Consider the following 18,782-nt stretch of genomic DNA (forward strand, 5'->3'; position numbering starts at 1 on the left):
AGTGGGGTACGGTGCGTGTTTTGTTAAATTCAATAACGTTTCTTTTTAGGGGTTTCGTAAATGGGTATATGCAACCCACTTTTGTGCCTAAAACTATAATTTACTTTTTTTTTTTTTTTTTTTGGTGCTATAAATTGTTAACTACCTTAGGTTTTTACCTTACTTGGAAGCTAACAAGTCAGTCGGCACCACTTTCATGGACACAGGTAAAAGACATGAGAATTCTAGATCAGAGATGAAGGACAGTTTATTACTCACAGCAGTAGCAGTTATCACATGATTAACGATTTTATGGGACCGCATTTCCCATGAGATGATGGGTCAGATGACACCTGTTTGTGCTGTGGGTCACATTACAGACCAGAACCCAGAACCTGAGAATCTCAAACTTTTTATAATAGAAGTAAATGCCCTGGAAAGAGACTAGGTCTTTATTTTGCTGGAGAGTAAGCATGCCTGTGCTTGGCTCCAGAGGTGACACCATCTCTGTCTGCCAAACTGTCCTTGGAAAGATATCTTTTATCTGGAATAAAAACAGTTGACATCTCACTTGAAACTCATATAGAAACATGAGAGGCCCTTGGAGGATGAGCTCTCAACAGAATCTACCTTCTGTATTGTCTTGGCTTCTGACGAATTTTCACATGAATTTTCCCACTCTATCAGCTAGTCTGATTAATCAGATCAGTACTCAGACCATAGCTGTTCAATTTGTGTCCTACGCAGTTTAACCAAGGGCACTATCAGTAATACTTGAAGCAGCAGGATGAGGCCAGCCTGAGCTAGGCCCACTGCTATTACTCCAAGGGTCAGTACAAACATGTTAAGCTTCATCAGGGCCCTGTTGGCCAGAGCTATGGGAGTGGCCTTGAGTACTGAACAGAGACACCTTGTCCACTTTGCTTCTGCGCAGTTGGCGCAGCCCAGTGGACACTGGGTCTCGGCTTATTCGAGAGCAACATGAGCCAGTGACTTTGCTTCAGGTGGTGGCCTCAGGAATAGAGTTTCCCGCAGAGGGAGAGCTGCCGCTTTCTCATGGAAATCTCACATGCCAGCTGGGAACCGGTCTGGCTCATTCTTGAGTGTATCATTTCTGTTTGTCACAGGGCCCTTAGGGGCCCTTCCCGCATTGATAGTCATGGAGTTCAAGTTGAGCCGTCCTCGACTGCAATATCAAGCCAGAGAGTCAGAAGGCTTCTGTTGGTCACGTAGTTAGTGTCCAAAGAGCCCGGCAGCATGCTCATAGCTGCTTTTTACAAGGGATGCACTTGGTAACCATGGCACAGAGATGAGGAATCCCAAACCTCAAGGCAGGTCTCTGGAGGTCACTCCCTACCCTGCTGGATGCTCCAGTTGGCAAAACCCTTAGTTACACAGACTTGTTGTCTAAAGGTCCTTCGGGCGGTGGCCCCAAAGGTTCAGCGCGTGCCACAGCCTGTTGCATGATTTCCCATAGAGCCTCCTGGTTCAGGCTGGTCTCTGTGGCTCCTGGTTTGTAGATGAGCTGACTCAGAGTACCAAGTAGAACGCTCAAGCATGGCACGTAGTGTCACCAGAGTTCAGTGAGGTATTGGGCTCCCGTTTGGTAGTGGTAGGGGAACTGAAGAGCCCGTGAATTTCCCTGACTGCCGGAGAGATTGAGCATGGATCGGTGCACTGAATCCCAAAAACTGTTAACTAGAGAAAGACCTTGGATCTTGTGAGAGTCTATTAGACGCCTTTGCGGGCAGAGGTGTGATAGCACCACAGTCAGACTGTTGAGAATGAGGCTTCACTTTCTCATAACCAACAGAATCTCCTTGATAGTGAAAATTTCGATGTCGGAAGACACTAAATTCTGACCCCCCCCCCCCCCCCCCCCGTAGTAAATAGGCTAAGGAGTTTAGATTTTCTCAGGGATATACCTGGAGGCCTTGCCCCTGAATGCAAATTGCTCTTGGACCTCAGGTGCCTGTGGGAAAGGAAAGAAATGTTTGGTAAAGCCCAAGACAGCAGCCAAATGGCATCAGTCCGAAGTGGATTCGGTTATAGACACAGCGCTGGAGTAATCTGGAGCAACGACCGAATTCAGTCAGCCCTGATTCTACTCTAAGCTTCCAGCTTCTCTTTCACTGGCCATGTGTGGCTGTTAATTACATTGAGATACTCTTTCCCTTACTGCTTCCTTTAAGTCCTTGACCGAGGCTATGATTTTGTTTCAGTTGGTCCGCTGCAGGGAAAAGAAAGGGGGAACAGTTTCCACGTTTGATCGTAATTCCTTGACGTGCTGTTTTTCCTCATCGAGATAAATCCCCTCTAGCACCAGGGGACAGGGAGGTACAAGCATCTCACACACAACTCCTCTTATACTTTCACACTTGCAGGCGACACCACGGCGTTTAGGAGAGCCCCCTGCAAGGTCCCCGACTCAGCTCCAGAGGGGGACATTCTGTCTCCCTAGTGTCTTGACTGTACACATACCCTTGAAAAGCTGGTCCAGAACGAAGGGGTCAGTGCTGTGCCCCAAGGTGGACGAAGGTGGAAGCAACTCCTGGAGAATCGTCTCCCGACAGAAAACCCATCCAGGTGCGGTCGCCTTCTGCTCCGTGTCTGCCGTGGAGCTCGCTCGCTGTCTTCTGTTTTATTGGAAGGTGATCCCCTCTGGTTTACGTCTTTTCACTTCGCAAAGTTTTAACTCGCTGATGTTGTTCTCCTTTAAATTTATATGCTTCAGTATTGTTACGTCCAAGTGATCCTGAGGAAGGAGCCGGCCAGTTCTGTGTGCTCCGTCGGCTTGATGCGTGTTCAGGTTTTCCTTCCCTTTTGCCCTGAGGAACCCCTTGTGCTCGGGTTTCCTTTTTACTCACTGTGCCTTCTGGACTTCTCCAACGCCTTTGAACGTCTCTTACCATAATTCTCCTTACTCAGTAAGGTTTTATGCTGGTATTTGTTCAAATAGGACAGGGCGTCCGTTGCGCGGCAGTCACCCTCGAGGTGCGGCCTTGTGGTTCTTCGTACTCTGCTGGACGTTGTGCTGCTGCCCTTCGTCATTTAACCCTCACGCTGGCCTGGTGGGGGTGGCGTATCCCTCCCACCTTGAGCCCTGACATCCCTGCTGGGTCACCTTCTTCACCTCTGTCTTCAAACAACAAAACGGTCTTACTCGTTCTAATATCTTCACCAAAAATAACGGGCACTGTAGCTGTTCAGTATTAAATGCCAACTACTTAATGGAATTCGGGCAGAAAGAATGAATGAAATGTAAATGCAAACCAGGTCTCACAGTTGACTGAAAAATTCTGAACATGATACTCACATAATTGAGTATTTACAGGCTTTCAAAAAAGGCATTAGAACCAGATTCTAAGGAAAAAAAAACCCACATCTTCATTTTTGCTTAAGGAGTTACATTTCATGTTTTTGGTAATATTTTCCTCAAGAGGAAAACATTGAATTGTGTTTTGTCTTAGTTTTATTATGTGTATTGTTAATAGATTTCCTTACGCCTCTTTTCTCTTGTAATTATTCTTTGTAATTTTTATTTTAGGAGGTTTCCTTACTACATCTTTCACATGTATAATGAAGTCTTTTTCAGTGACTATTATTGTTTTTTACTGCTCGTGTTGAATTTAATTACTTATAATTTGTCCCTGCCCACCCCTCTCTCCCTCCTTGCTCCCTCCCTTCCTTCCATTGTTATCCCCATAGTATCTTCATAGTATCTTTGAAGATAGTCTTCAAGGAGACGCTCCTTTGATCTCTGCTTATTGTCTTGAGGTGGTGATTCTGAGATTCCTTGCTCTTTTTCCTTGATACTCTTACTTATCCTCCGGTATCTCTTAATTTTTCATTGAGCAGTAAAAGATTTCCTTCATTGGTTTAGGCCAGTCTGGATTTCCTTTATGGTTGTATAGTCTTATCCGTATGGATTCTTCCCTGAAGGAAGTCTTCTGAAATGCAGGCCTCATGATTAGAAATTAATACATTTTAAAGGGCACATGAATTTTCATAGCTAACAATGGGGTGTTTGAGCCCCGGATAGGCTTCAAATACATGGAATTTTCCCCTTTTCTCCAATCCTTTCAAATAGTGAAGTTTTAAATTTGAATGAATCATCTTGTAATTCAGATAGAATTTTTAATTGCAGACATTGAGAGACAGATAGCAGTTATTTAATTCTTTAGATTAATGCTTCTTTTGGTGAAAATTTTCAGTATAATCTTGGCCCTGAGTCCACACATGCTCTTCTTAGGTTTATTCTTACACTTTTACTTTATTTTTCTCACATAACCTTATGTTGGTCATCTGTCTTCTGCCAGATTCTGGTATATTTGAGAACAGATACAGTGTTTCTATCTGTAGTACCTTTATGTCAAACTCATAACAATGCCAAGCACAAGAAAATATGGTTATATAAACAGATATATGGGAAAATTGAGGCCAAGAAACTGACTTTTAAAAAGCTACAGATACATATTGAGTTTATTTATTGAGTGCTACAGGTAGAGTTGTCTTCTAGACATTAGGGAGCCCGTGTTCAGCTAAGTATGGTAAAATGGAACACAAGTCCAATATTACCTCTTGGTCTACTTTACCTTGCTCAGCCAAATATTAATGAGAAAATGTATAAGAATTATAATAGGTGAATCCATTATATTATTTGGGGCCAGACTCCATTCATTTGTCCTCATGAGACTTTCCTATTTGGTAGCAAAGATAAAGATTAGGTCTGTGGTTTCTTTTATGTTGCTCCTTGGTTCCTAATATAGATGTTTGTCATTTCCCATTTTCTTTGTCCCCCTGGTCTGCCCCATGGTGCTGCAAAATAACATGTTTAACTGGGGATGGGCTTTCACATAGTTTCTTTCTGTTCTGTTTAGTCTGTTTGCCATTTACTGTTTGTCACATGAGCTTCCATTATACATAGTTTTATCAAGATCTTTTGTAGGTATTCCCCATTTTTTTCAGGATAAAAAAATCTGACCACCGACATCAGTGTTTTCTTGTGCGTCATCTTTGGTGTCCTACTCTTTTTGTTTCTCCCTCTGTACAAAGCTGTGCAGAAAAATAAGGAAGTCATCCCGTGTATAAACATAACCACTATTTTAGGATTTCTTATTTTTACTCTCTTCCTCATCTCTGATCGGTGTTAAACATTCAGACTATTAAAAAAAAAAAAGATTCCGTGACACTCATTAAAGCACAGTTAGGTTTGATTCAAGGGATGGACCATGGCACTTGGCACAGGGATCACCCACTGGGTGTCATGGTGGGAGATTCGATGCAGCTCTCAACACAACAAGGGCTAGTGGGAATTTGTAGCCATGGAGCAGGGGTAGGGATCATTAGATGGGGTATTAGCAAGAGGAAGCATCAGGGGTAGGAAGATTCTGGCTAAAATGATGTGACAGGATTCTTGCTGAAGGCAGGGTAAGATCACCTGGGGGATGCTGGAGCATAAGGGACCTGACCTGATCTGGAGGCTGGTCAGGTACTGAGGGTGTGGGATAAGGGCGACAGTTCTGTTTACACCGACTTAGCAGGGTTCTTGGTAAAATTGGATGGTGTGAAATGAACATGGAAGTCCAAAGGTCAGGTGTAGTTGAAAAAGAGTTCAGGAGAGCCTGAGTAGAGTTTGGTTGGAAAGAAAATTTTTATCTTAGGCTGTGTACCATTTTTATCTGGAGACCATTTGTATTTTCTTACTTACAATTTAAAGTTGTTACAGCTCTACTCCATTTTGATGCCGTATACACACCATATACATATACATACATACACATATATACATGTATACATATAATTTACATTTGAAGAAAACCAGGTTGACTTGAAGCTTTATGTTAGCTGAGTTTTGTTAACTGCTGGTTGGTTTTAGATCCAATATACATTAAGATTAATTTGCCATGTATATGGAATAGTATATAAATTAATGTGAAAAAACAACCATGACAATTACAGTTACCTACAGTGAGTATCTGCTCAGTACTCTATGCAAGTTACATTATTTTGTTTTTCTTGTAAACCTTCAAGCATTTGTAGGAGCCTCCAAACACTAAGTCACATCTTTGTGTGATATAATCCTTGCCTCCCATGCATACTTTCTATTTAGCTTATCATTGTTATTTTTTAATTTAAACATGCAGCCTCAAGGCATCTGGGTGGCTCAGGCGATTCAGCGTCTTGACTTCGGCTTAGGTCATGATCTAGCGGTTCATGAGTTCGAGCCCTGCTTTGGGCTCTGTGCTGACGGTTTAGAGCCTGGAGCCTGCTTCAGGTTCTGTGTGTGTGTGTGTGTGTGTGTCCGTCCTTCCCTCTCTGCCCCTCCCCCACTAGTACTCTGTCTCTCTCTCTCAAAATAAACAAACAAACAAACATTAAACATGCAGTGTTTCGTGTTAACACACCCAGAGGTTTAGAAATGATCCATTTTTCCAGTTTATCCATTGTTTGGTTAAAAAAAAAAAGTTTTAATACACCTTTGTGTTGAAAATTTTACTTCATATATTATTTTAGATATATTTTTTAAAGAAAAACACTACATACAGAATTTAAAAACAAACCATTAATTGTTCTATGTATTTTTAGTTGATATTTTTTGGACTGCTACATTCTATTTGATTTTGTGTTAAGGCTCTTTGGACAAAGCCTAAGATTCCTCTGTTCTTTTTTTTTTTTTAAATTTTTTTTAATGTTTTATTTATTTTTGAGACAGAGAGAGAGCATGAGCAGGGGAGGGGCAGAGACAGAGGGAGACACAGAATCCGAAGCAGGCTCCAGGCTCTGAGCTGTGAGCACAGAGCCCGATGCAGGGCTCCAACTCATGAGCCGTGCGATCATGACCCGAGCCAAAGTCGAAGTCGGATGCTCAGCCGACTGAGCCACCCAGGCGCCCCAAGATTCCTCTTTTCTTGAGAAACTTTCACTCTTGCACACTCTCTAGCTGTTGCTCTGTTTTCCCATGGATTAAGAGAGTTCTGTTTCTGTCACTTCTTAACCTTCCTAAAATTGGAATGGCACCTTGCAGTCACTGTCAACAAATGACAGTCATGACCTAGTTGTATGAAAAATCATTCTTGGAAACATTCTGATAAGCTCTGACTTAGATTTGACAAAATATTACTTAAAGTCAACACGTTCATTATATATAATTTGGGAAAACTTAATGTTTTGTTAAGTAATCTCCATGCCCAACATGGGGCTTGAACTCCCTCCCTGTTATTGAGAGTTACATGCTCTACCAACTGAGACTGCCAGGCTCGCCTGGGAAACAATTTTAAAAGGCTGATAGAAGGAAAAATAATAGTTTGAAAAAGAGACTTTACTTACATTAATAATCAGGGAAATTTAAAACATTCAAACAGCAGGACTTTTAATGCTGAAACATCCATCAAAATTGCCCTTCATCCTAGAGACTCCTTTAATTTTCTTAGGCCTTCTCTGCTTCTTTGAAGGTTTTAGAAGCAGCCTGTTAATTCGGCTGGAAACTCAGTGGTTGTTGACAGATTATGGAGAATCTTCGACTTAGCCTTTCCTGAGGTGTTTTTTTTTTCTCCCTATTTTGAACTCTAAGTCTCAGACCTCTTGGGATTTGCATGAAGTGTTGTCCTAAGTAGGAAATTAACACAGATATGGAAGGAGAGGCTTGGAGGTTAACCACTGAGGCTTTGGTGGGAAAATGTGGCCTTGTGCTGCCATTTGGCAAATTAATTTCTGGTTTAGGTGTTAGTTTTTCCTTTGGCAAAATGGGAGAAGCAACAGGATTCCCCCCTATTTTGTAGGGATTAAGTAGTGCATATGCAATACTTTGGTTTCCAACTTGGGTTTTCTTTCTGTATTTAATGAATACTTACGAAGCGTCTCCTCTATGCCAGGCACTGTGGATACAGCAGTGCATTCTAAGAAATTCATGCCCTCTTTGAGCTTCTCTTTGCTAGTTGGGGAGACTCTCAGTACCTGATACCTCGTTAGCATTCAGTAAATGTTACCTTATTGTATGGGAAGTTAGTGTATAGCGGTCTGTGTAACAGTATAATAAAAGAGTAGCATCTTATTATTCTTTTGAGCCTGACAGTACTTGGAGATGAGAGCTCTAATCGCCTCCTCATACAGCCCTACTCTATGGCTCCTGCCGTATCAGTGCTCAAAGGGAGGAGCTGCGAAGAGTTCCAGATGACAGCTTGCTGTGTTGGCACTTACTATTCAGATGCTGACGGGATATATTCTTGGGCTTTTATACTTGGGAGCAGATTGAACCTGTCCGCTTTTGATTTCATTCATAATCTTAATCACATTCCTTTTAGCTTTTTCGAGCAGTAATTTTAGAAGCCCTACCTGCTGAATCATAATGGTGAAGAACATGAGTTGATTAGCCAAAATAATGTTAAGAGCTATTTCATTTTAATTTGAGCACGTCAGGTCTAAAGAAGACATTCACGGTCTTACAGCTAGCTGGAACACCTTGACATTGCTGTCAGCAATAAGGCCAATAATAGCCATATCAGAATGGAGATTTTTTAAAATATCAATTATTTGCGTCTTCAGAATCTTCAGCTGAAATTAATGGAGAGGAGAAGGTGGTGATCATTACTTGAAATGGTCTGAAATATATTTTACTATGTGGCTACCACCACTGTCTCTAGGTTTCTCTCCTCCCATTACCCCTGTTAAAAGATAAACTGGGACACATAAAAATTTTCAAGAGTTTATTGGAGCAAATATCTGTCTAACTTGGGCAGCCCCAAACTGAAGCAGTTAGGAGTGGTCAACTGCCAGGAGCCCCAGGCAGAACTTAGAGACGGCAGTCCTGGCAGCAAGGCAAAGAAATTATTTGATTAGCTGTAGCTTAATCTATATTATATATTACATTTCTGTCAGTGCAGAGCTTGATGCAGGGCTCCTACTCACAAACCATGAGATGGTGACCTGAGCCAAAATCAGGAGTTGGGCACTTAAGCGGGTGTGCCACCCAGGCACCCCGAATTTCATTTTCTAAGATGCCAGTGCATTTACAGCAGACTGGCTCAGCTTCCCATTTCCTCACATAGGCTCCCAGGGCATTAGGGCCACCCCAGTCTGATGGCCTCCTTAAACCCCTCCTTTTCCCGCTCATAGTATTGCCAGTTAGTGTGTGTGTTTGACCCTTTTTGCAAATGATATTGTATCTGAGTACCATACTTCCACCTGGAGGACTCACTATTGCTGGTCGGTCCTTCACGAGTGCCCCAGTAAGTTTTCTGTGACCCTCTCCCCCCATCTCCCCACCCCCTGCCCCCCCCCCCCCCCGGGTTAGGTTTCCCTTGACATGGAATCTCATTGTACTTGGCACATTGGCTTTGTTTCATTTGTTGTTCTTCATGTCGTCTATTTTGAGACTTAATTTCTTCGTCGGCTGTAAGACATTAGTAATCATCTTAATATCATCAGCCCCTTATGGCATCACAGGGAAATCATGACTTTTAACTATAAAGAGTAGTTTCTGTTAGAAAAGCAGGGAACGTTACGATCATTGCTGGTTAATTCATACTTGTTTTATTCTGGCACCTTAATTCCACAACCTTTAATTGATTTATTTATAGTCCGTATCTCACATAAATATTCGTGATATTGGTGTAAAGTAATAGCAAGAGTCGCTTAAATATTGGCTTTAATCGCATTGATGATGTCCTTTAGGGGCTTTTATGAGGAGAAGGAATTGGGGCCAATTGCGTGAAATAAGAGGGAAAAGTTTTCTGTCGGCGTTTTGACAAACCAAACCACTGGGGTTATACGTGGAGCGACTGCTGACTTCATCTTCAGAAAGTCTGTAACTGCCAGTCTTGTGACCATGTGTGTGTGCTGCTGACTTCTCAAACAGTTGCCATTTTGTCCCTGTCCACGGGTTTTGGCCCGGTTCAAACCAAGGTGGGTGAGGGAGTTTCTCTCCAGTGGCCACTCCAGCTCCATCTGAGAATGGCTCCAGTCGTGTCAGTTTTTCCCAGAGGACTAGACACGGGATCTGGGAACCCACCAGGTTATATCATCTGCTTTCGTAATGCTAAATGTAACCTACAAATAAAATAAGAGAGTTATAAGTAGATAATTGGTTAGCCGTGTATGTTCATGAAAGTTACGAACAAGTATCTCATCATGTCTGACAAACTCTGTGTCCTAGGACGTTTTACGGCAAGTAGCACCAGCTGCCCGGTGGGGATGTGGAACAACCAGTAACTGGGTGCATATTGGGCAATGAGTTGACTTGCTTCAAAATCTCACATGATTGCTGGGTACAAAGGTTAGTTAGTAAGAGCATGAGCACTGGTTGTGTTTCCCTTGACTCAGCTAATGTGGAGTGTTCTTCATGTGTTAGGTGCAGAGAAGGGGACCCTGGAGATGGTTTGGTTTATTCTCAGGGTTTGCCAGCTTTTTACGTGTTGTACTTTTACTGCTCGCTGATCATTTTGTAATAATGTCGCGGTCCTAGACCACAACCTGGATGGCACGAACTACCCTACTTGTAGTTAAACGTCTAGTGGAATGAGTAGTGGACTCAGAAATCTATAGCGTCACCTTGACTTCTGGCAACAGTGTTTAAATCTTTATCTTACTGGACCTTGTTCTTTTGATATTGGCTTCTTTTCCATGAAAATGATATTCAGCCCGTTCTCTTCATGGACTCATTGTCATTTTATACTGTGAAACCAGCAGTTTGCTGAATTGTAAAGACTGTTCTAAAAAAAAAATGGTGTATAAAATATCATGGAGCTGAAGAGTGAGAGGAACAGAATATTCATCCCTCTCCCCACTCCCGCCCTCCACACATTTTCAGGAACAAAGCAATGAAGCTTCTGGCTTTTTCCCACGTTGAGAGCATTCTCTTTGTAATGATAGCAATTGATGTGAAAACCTTACCACAAATCCATTTAATTGCTTTAAAATAAAAAAAAAAAAACATTAAAAATGTAAATGAGAAGTTCAGAAACCCAGGTTTTTTAAACCCCAAGTTAACTTCTGTTTGTGGCCTTAATTCCTACCACTGTTCCCCTTTCTTACTTAGCTCTAGCCAGATTCGCTTTGTTCATCTTTCTCTGAACGTTCCAGGGAAGCAGTGGCCTCGATGCCTCTGCCCGAGGGGTTCCTTTCCCTACAGGGAGCCTTGGGCCCCATCTGTCTCACTTCCTACTTACTTTTATCACCTCCTTAGAGTCTAGATGTTGCAAGTGACCTAACCTCTCCTTTTTTGCTTCCCTGACTTGTTTTTCTCCTTAGCATTTATCATTGTGCAACATCCTGTGTATTTTATTTATTTTGTATATTTTCTGTCTTCTTGCACGGAATGTGAACTTCGTGAGGCAGGAATTTCATTGCTGTAACCCTTATTCCTAGAACAGTTCTGGGAGTGTAGAAAGTGTTGAGTAATACTTGGTGAATAAATAAAACTGTACTGGCATTTGTGGTTACTTTTCTTGTCTGCGACAGGTGGAATCATGAAGTGTGTGTATGATAAATTGTTTCCATATAGATCTCAAATAGTTCTTTAAAATTTAAATCAGTGATTAGATGAAACTGAAAGATTCCAGATGTATTATAAAAATTAGGCCCTGGGATTCGCTGTCACAACTGAATGTAGTCAGTAGAGATTTTTCTGGCAAGTAAAACAAAACAAAAACTAGTTTGATTGTATTTTTTTTCTCCTTTGGTGCAGATCATATTCTCTTTATTGGAATATTTCATTCTGTGTCTAGGGATGATAGAGGAATTATTAGACACCTGGTGTATTAAAATATCTTCCAGGTCAAATATAGATGTTCCAAATTTTTTCTATTAGAATTTTAAAATTAAAATGATTAAATTTTATTTATTTGCAGTCAAGACCTAGGGAACTGTGTTTTTTTCCCTTTTAGAAGGGTTTTAATTCATGCTGAGACTCAGATACAACAATATGAAGTAGTTGATTCCAGTTTTATTGAGTTTATACAAGGTAGAATTAACATACTTTGTCTTTTAAGGTTTCCAGAAATCTAGGGATTCAAGTATCCTTTTTCAAGAGCAGTGATTGCAAGAGAGAGTCTCCAGATGCTTATTAAGTACTCAAGAAATGTGCAAGCCACTTATTAGGTTGTAAATGGCCATGGCCATTTGCTGTGTGGAAATTGGCAAGTGCTTGACATCAGGGCTTCATGCATCCTTCAGCTATTTGGGCTAGTTGTTTGTGGTACGAGTTTGCTAATGTTTGTCAACTTACATTGTCACGGTATTCCTTTAGATTCGGATAGGCTTTTAAAAAAATTTTTTTTAAGTTTATTTATTTTTGAGACAGAGACAGAGCATGAATGGGGGAGGGGCAGAGAGAGAGAGGGAGACAGAATTGGAAGCAGGCTCCAGACTCTGAGCCGTCAGCACAGAGTCCAACACAGGGCTCGAACTCACCGACCATGAGATCGTGACCTGAGCTGAAGTCGGACGCTTAACTGACTGAGCCACCCAGGCGCCCCTGGATAGGCTTTTTTTAAAGTCCTGGAAGGAGGAAAAGTTATAACCAGGTTCATGGATGTGTGCCCAGGATATTAAAACCATTCTTTTTATGTGTCCTGGCAGGGGAAAGCGGGGGGGATGGGGGGGTGGGAAGGTACATTTCCTCCCTTTGGCCCACATCATTTCCAGATGTGTGTGTGGGCGGAGCGGTGGTGGGGTGTAGTTCACACGGAACCTTCTTGGCATTGGCAACTTGACCGTAAATGTTACTGATTATTAACCAGCTTGTAGATTTACAGGAAGAGGTTTAAGCATCAATGTCTTATTTTTATAATGAATGCCAAAGAAAGAAATAGAATTCAGTGTGTAGCTGCTTTAGAACTTGGCCATATGGTTCATTAAGTGAGGGACCTCTATATTGAGCCTCTCGTGGTTTGTTCTTTACATTAAAAAAAAAAAGTTCTAAGATTGGATTTCTGTTCATACAGGTTATGATGTTGTTAGAAGCAATTTTATAAGACATAGTCTTAGAGACTAATTGGAAAGTTAGAACACTCTAAAATTATGATGGTTAAGTCTGTGAGCCTCTGTATATGTGTTGAGTTTTGGGGGTAACTATTTAGTGATACAGGAAAACAACACAATGCATGGTTTTTAAAGTTCATGTTACAGAACTGTTATTTCAAGACTTCTTCGTGCTGTGCCAGGAGCTATCCTCAATTTCGAAGGTAAAAGGAAGGAGTACATTATTTTTTTCTACATGCCTTGACTATACACTTTGTTGAAAGAGAAGTATATAACTATTAGTGGAAAGAATTAAATGCTATGATATACAGGTGAGAATAATAAAGGGGTAAAAGAGAGAGAGGTAGAGAAAAGGAGTATAAAATATTTGCTCTAGGTTTTGAAGGATAAGCAGGTCTTTTCCAGGGCGGACAACTACGTTTGCTGAGTATTGATTTATTTTGTTCAGACACCATCCTAAGCTCTTTCTACATGTTTTTTCATTGAATCTCCTGTTATTATATTCCACACTTTGTGGACTCAGACATGTTAAATAAATGTCTCAAATATCTCCAGAGTCCTACAGCTAATGACACAGCTGGGATTTGAACTAGTTCTGTGTGATCCCAAAGCTGATGTTGTTAAGCACTGAGTTATTCTGAGTAGTCTTTAGGGCAGAAGGAAAATCACAAAGATACGGGGATGAGGAAGGTGACTGACCACAGGACAGTGAACTAGTCTAGACCCTTCCTGTAGACTGGAACGTAGGAGGAGTTGAGAAGGTTGGAAACCTGACCAAATTGCCACGGCTGCTGACCAAACAGGTTATGCGTTTCAGTCACTGATAGACTTGATCAGTGTTACTGGGCACCTATAGTATGCTGGGCATTTTGCCTCATGTGGGAGGTTCAGAGATGAGCACCTGAGCCTAGGAATAGTAATGATCCCGGTATTTTCGGTTTTGATCTCTTGCTGTGCACATCGGCCTAGAAGGATTTTTCTTCATCTTGAGAGAAATTTCTTAGTTTTTGTATTAAATTTACAGTTTCATAACTATATGTAAGTTTATATACACGTTGCGTGAGTGTGTAATAGAATTTTACTGTGTGGTGTGAGGCAGAAAGTTTATGCCTTCTGTATCTTCAGTTTTCATCGAAGTAGGAGGCCTCTTCTCCCTGTTGAACAACTAGGCTGCTCTCATTTCAGTGCCGCAACTATCGACTTAAAAAATGCATTGTGCAGGCTGTTAAAATCCTTTATAAAGTTAGGTAGGCAAATACTAAATGAGTTTATGAATAAATGAACCAAAATGCTTTCTTTTAACTAGCATGTGACTGGTGGTGTTTCCTACCCCCCCCCCCAGCTGCCACCCCCGCCCTTGTCAGATTCTCCTTTTCTGAGAGAACAGAACATTTTGAGGTCTACCCCCAGCCTGTTTTCAGTTTCTAATCTGATTCTGTGTGCTATTTTTGCTCATAAATTCTCCCTCCTCACCTCCTTAAAGAGCTTTTAAATGGAGTACAGAGTTGATTTCAGCATTTATATGATATAAAGGCAAATACAGAGAAAGTTAATGATTTCTCGCTCCCCTTTTGATTCTCATTCTCCTAAGGTAATTGGTTTTTAGCTTGCTACACCTTCTTCTGTGTTCATTTCTGGTAAATGTCAACCTTAAAAATAAAATAGCCAGTTACTTTACTAGCAAAATGAGTTTATCAGTTAATGGCAAAGGAAGTGCACCTGGGGACAAGCAAACTATGGTGAACCACGGGCAGGTCCGAAGAGACCCAGGCAAGGTCAGCTTTGACTAGTTTTAGGGAAGAAATTGGGGAGGGTTGTTTTGCACAGAGTTTCACTGGAGAAGGACAGGAGTTCCAAGTTGTGGTTTCCTCACTGGCTGCAGGAGGTGATTGCTGCTTTGTTGCTGGGGCAGGGAGGGAACTTCCCTTCCTTTTCTTAAAGGCAGCAAATAAAATTCCTGTGTGAAAAGCACACTCCCTGTCAAAATAATTCCTTTCTGCTGGTGATGCAGGCTGCAAGTGCTTTGTGTATGTGAGAGCGGCCTGTTAAGGGTTCCCCACTCCGTTTTCAATGAGGTTTCCTGCCCTCATTTCAGGAACTATTGAAGGGAAAAGTTCTTTGGGGGAGCAGTATGAAAATACTGACAGAATTGGGAATGGGGACTTGGGTACATTTTGAAATGTAACACCGATTTATACAAACCTTACCCTAACCTTTGAAGAACAAGTATTTCCTGAATTTTCTACAATGTGTTACAGTGCATGGTGGGGGAACCCTACATTCTGCTCTATAAAATAGAGTGAGTTGGGGCGCCTGGGTGCCGCTTCGGCTCCAGTCGTGACCTCAGTTCGTGGGTTTGAGCCCCGTGTCGGGCTCTGTGCTGACAGCTCAGAGCCTGGAGCCTGTTTCAGATTCTGTGTCTCCCTCTCTCTCTGCCCCTCCCCCACTCGCACTCTGTCTCTCTCTCAAAAATAAATACACGTTAAAAAAAAATAAAAAAATAGAGTGAGTTGTATCTTTATTGGCTGTCCCGAGAATCTGGTTGTAAATCACTTTCCCTAGCTACTTAAAAAACACTTAAAAACACTGTTTAAATAGCGTAAATTACTTGGTAATTTGGGGAGGAGAGATTGCTAGATAGTGTTCCACAAATTCTCTGCTTTTAACTTTCACTCTGAAACTCAATGTACCGTGTTAATAATTCTTTGTTCTACTCCAGTGTGGTGTTTAATGATTGTTGGCCAACACCTTTGGGGTTGGGCAAGTTGGCTGGCATGTTAAACTCTTCTCCTTCACCTTCTTTTTAATCCCATAAGCACAGGGTGCCAAATTCGTAAGATAGAACAGATTAATGTAAAATTAATGCTCCCTTCTATTTTTGTGTTCTAACTAACATTTTTCCTCTTGGCATTTGTAAAAATATATGTATATATTTCCTTTATAAAATGCGGGCACATACTCATTCATTTGCAACCTTGCTTTTGCACTTACTGTTATCTTGGAGACTGCTTGGTATGTTGGACGTAGCATAAGCCGATGCTAATGCATTGTTTCCTTTCTTTTCTATTAAAAACCAAACCAGACCTTTGGATAGCCTTGCTTCACATTCTGTTTTGTGTATATATCATTCCTATGAAAAACAAAATCGAATCACCCAGAAGTTGAAAAACCTGACCTGTTCTGTTCCCCTGGACCTGGATCTGAGTAAGGGCCACTGAAGTGTTAGGTGTTAGCATATGAAAGTGTTTACCAGTGTCCTAGGGCAGATCTTTTGTTGAGAAGCTGGGGCCTACTCCTAGAAGTTGCTCTTAAATTCTCTAAAAGCCCATAGTACCCATGAGCTAAAAGTGTTTATTTACCTTGAGTTTAGTAAGGTTTCTTCCATTGTGGGTTTGCCTTTTCCTGTAGTGGACCATATGTAGATAATCAGAATTACTTCATGATACGTGGTTCTTTGGAATTAAAATCTGTGTACTTTTTACTTTTTTTTAAGGGTGAACAAAAAAGTTCTTTTTTTTAAAAAAAATTAATGTTTATTTTATTTTTGAGAGAGAGACAGAGTGTGAGCAGGGAGGGGCAGAGAGAGAGGGAGACATAGAAGCTGAAGCAGGCTCCAGGCTCTGAGCTGTCAGCATAGAGCCCAACGTGGGGCTCAAACCCACGAACTGTGAGAACATGACCTGAGCCAAAGTCAGATGCTCAAATGACTGAACCACCCAGGCGTCTGGAACAAAAAGACTTCTATTTTATTCAGAAGTACTTTGATCAATCACATGATCGTGTACTATGTAACCAGTATCAGTTTGAGAAGGACATTGATTTAGTGCCTAGCAAACCCTGGAACTCCAAATAAATGTCATTTGTTTTCTCCTTACCAACTAGAGGTCTCAGAGAGTGTCAGAGTGTGGTTTGAATATATCCCAATGTAGCTTAATTTGGACTTAATTTTGATTATAAATATTTGTATTCCTTTTGAGTCAAAATCCTGTGTAAGGAAATTTAAGAAGTTCTTTATATTGTCATTATGTATAATATTGCTGTATATGAAGATCTTCCTATCCCCCCCCCCCCCCCCGTAGTTCTCATGATATCTAATCAAGCCCAAATGTAAGATCTAGAGAAGGTATTAAAAACGGGAGTGCTTATTGGCATGACGAACCTCTTTGGCCCTCACTGTGGGTCAGTTAGAGGGGTGTTGTGCTTTTTGAGGTGATCAGGAATAGTTCAGGTTGTAGGAGTAGCCTAGGGATAGAAGATAGGCCTTCTGTGTTAGAAGCATGTGCCAAACTTAAATGGATTTTGCCTTCAGAAAATGTTATGGATTGACTTTTCAAGTGTGAGTACTATTGTGGACCTAGCTGTCAACATGTCAAAACCAATGTGAGGGACTATAATTTTTTAGTACTTCATGATGAACCCTTAAGGTTATGACACTACGTCTACAGTTTGCTAGGCAGTGATTGATTTATTGATTGACAGGAAACAGTTTATTGTGCCCAGGTCAGCAGGGCAAAGGACAGTTGATGGAGCAGCTTTGAATTCTGTCAGCAGCTCAAGAGATGTCAGCGTTCCAACATGAAGAACTCCGCTTCCTTCATTTGGGTTATGGTGAGGATGTTTTCTGGGAACAGGTAGATGGTTAACCTTTACAAGGGTCAAAAAAGAAAAATTCCTTCATATGACTTTTTCTTCTATGTCCAGAAAGACTTAAAACGTTGTTAGACTTAACTTCCTTTTCCTATTGCCCTCTGCTTACACAGTAGAAACTTGCCAGGTGTAAAATACATTTCTGGCATAGTGGCTTCTTGTGAGAATTTATCAGAAGCATTTGGTTTTTAGTGGCATAGTTTTTATAATGTTAGGATAATCAAACATGGACAGACCCATTATGGTTGCATTGTGGGAAGTAGGTAATGCTCTTCGTAGGAATTGATTTAAACCTTTCAGACTCTTAAATACACTTTTAACCTAAAGATTAAATGTTAATAAGATTTTTCAGGCTCTGTGGCATAATACATGGATTTCTTTATTCCCTAAATAGGTACTAAATATAAATATCCATTTAACTCAAAAAGTCTTAATTTATTCTCATAAAAAACTATTTCCAAACTCTTTAATTATTTAGTTGTACTTCTGCAGAGCATCTTCAGTTTTTTTTTTTTTTAGATTTTTCTTAATGTATAATGATTAAGACACCATTTATTCAACATAGTATTGGAAGTCCTAGCCAGAGTAATTAGGCAAGAAAAATAAATAAAAGATACTCAAGTTGAAAAGGCAGCTGTCAAAGTATTACAGTTTTCAAATGACAAATTATATATATAATATATATATAATATATATATATATAAATTCTAAAGACTGCATCAAAAAAACTGTTAGAAATAAAAGAATTCAGTAGAGTTGTAGGATATAAAATTAATTCACAAAAATCTGTTTTTTTTACATGAATAATGAACTACCAGAGAAATTAAGAAAACAACCCCATTTACAATCCTATCAAGAAGAATAAAATGCCTAGGAATAAATTTCACCAAGGAGGTTAAAGAGTGCACTGAAAACTATAATACTGTGATGAAAGTGGTGAAGATACAAATAAATGAGAAGATATTCCATGTTCATACATTGGGAGAACTGATATTATTAAAATGCCTATACTACCCAAAGGAACATACAGATTTAATGCAATCCCTATCAAAATTCCAATGGCACTTTTCACAGAAAAACAACAAACAATCCTAAAACTTGTATGGAACCATGAAAGACTCTGAATAGTCAAAGTGATCTTGAGGAAAAACAACAACAAAGCTTGAGCTATCACATTC

At 40.6% G+C, this 18,782-nt stretch overlaps 1 protein-coding gene across 13 annotated transcripts in view; it reads left to right on the plus strand.

Annotated features, from left to right (window-relative positions):
• The window catches only part of TPK1 (thiamin pyrophosphokinase 1), a 343,981-nt gene that overhangs the window by 41,218 nt on the left and 283,981 nt on the right, over positions 1–18,782 (plus strand). Inside the window, exon 1 of one of the 13 annotated variants that reach the window (XM_053217942.1) lies at positions 15,430–17,565. The exons of 11 other annotated variants lie outside the window; for them this stretch is intronic. In XM_053217942.1, coding sequence (XP_053073917.1) covers positions 17,517–17,565 — 49 coding nt within the window. In that variant the 5' untranslated portion in view covers positions 15,430–17,516. Of the gene's footprint in view, positions 1–15,429; positions 17,566–18,782 lie in introns of those variants that run through there. One more of the 13 variants, XM_053217937.1, reaches the window with a different exon arrangement.

Source organism: Acinonyx jubatus, chromosome A2 (genome assembly GCF_027475565.1).
Source record: "Acinonyx jubatus isolate Ajub_Pintada_27869175 chromosome A2, VMU_Ajub_asm_v1.0, whole genome shotgun sequence".
NCBI classification, from domain to species: Eukaryota; Metazoa; Chordata; class Mammalia; order Carnivora; family Felidae; genus Acinonyx; species Acinonyx jubatus.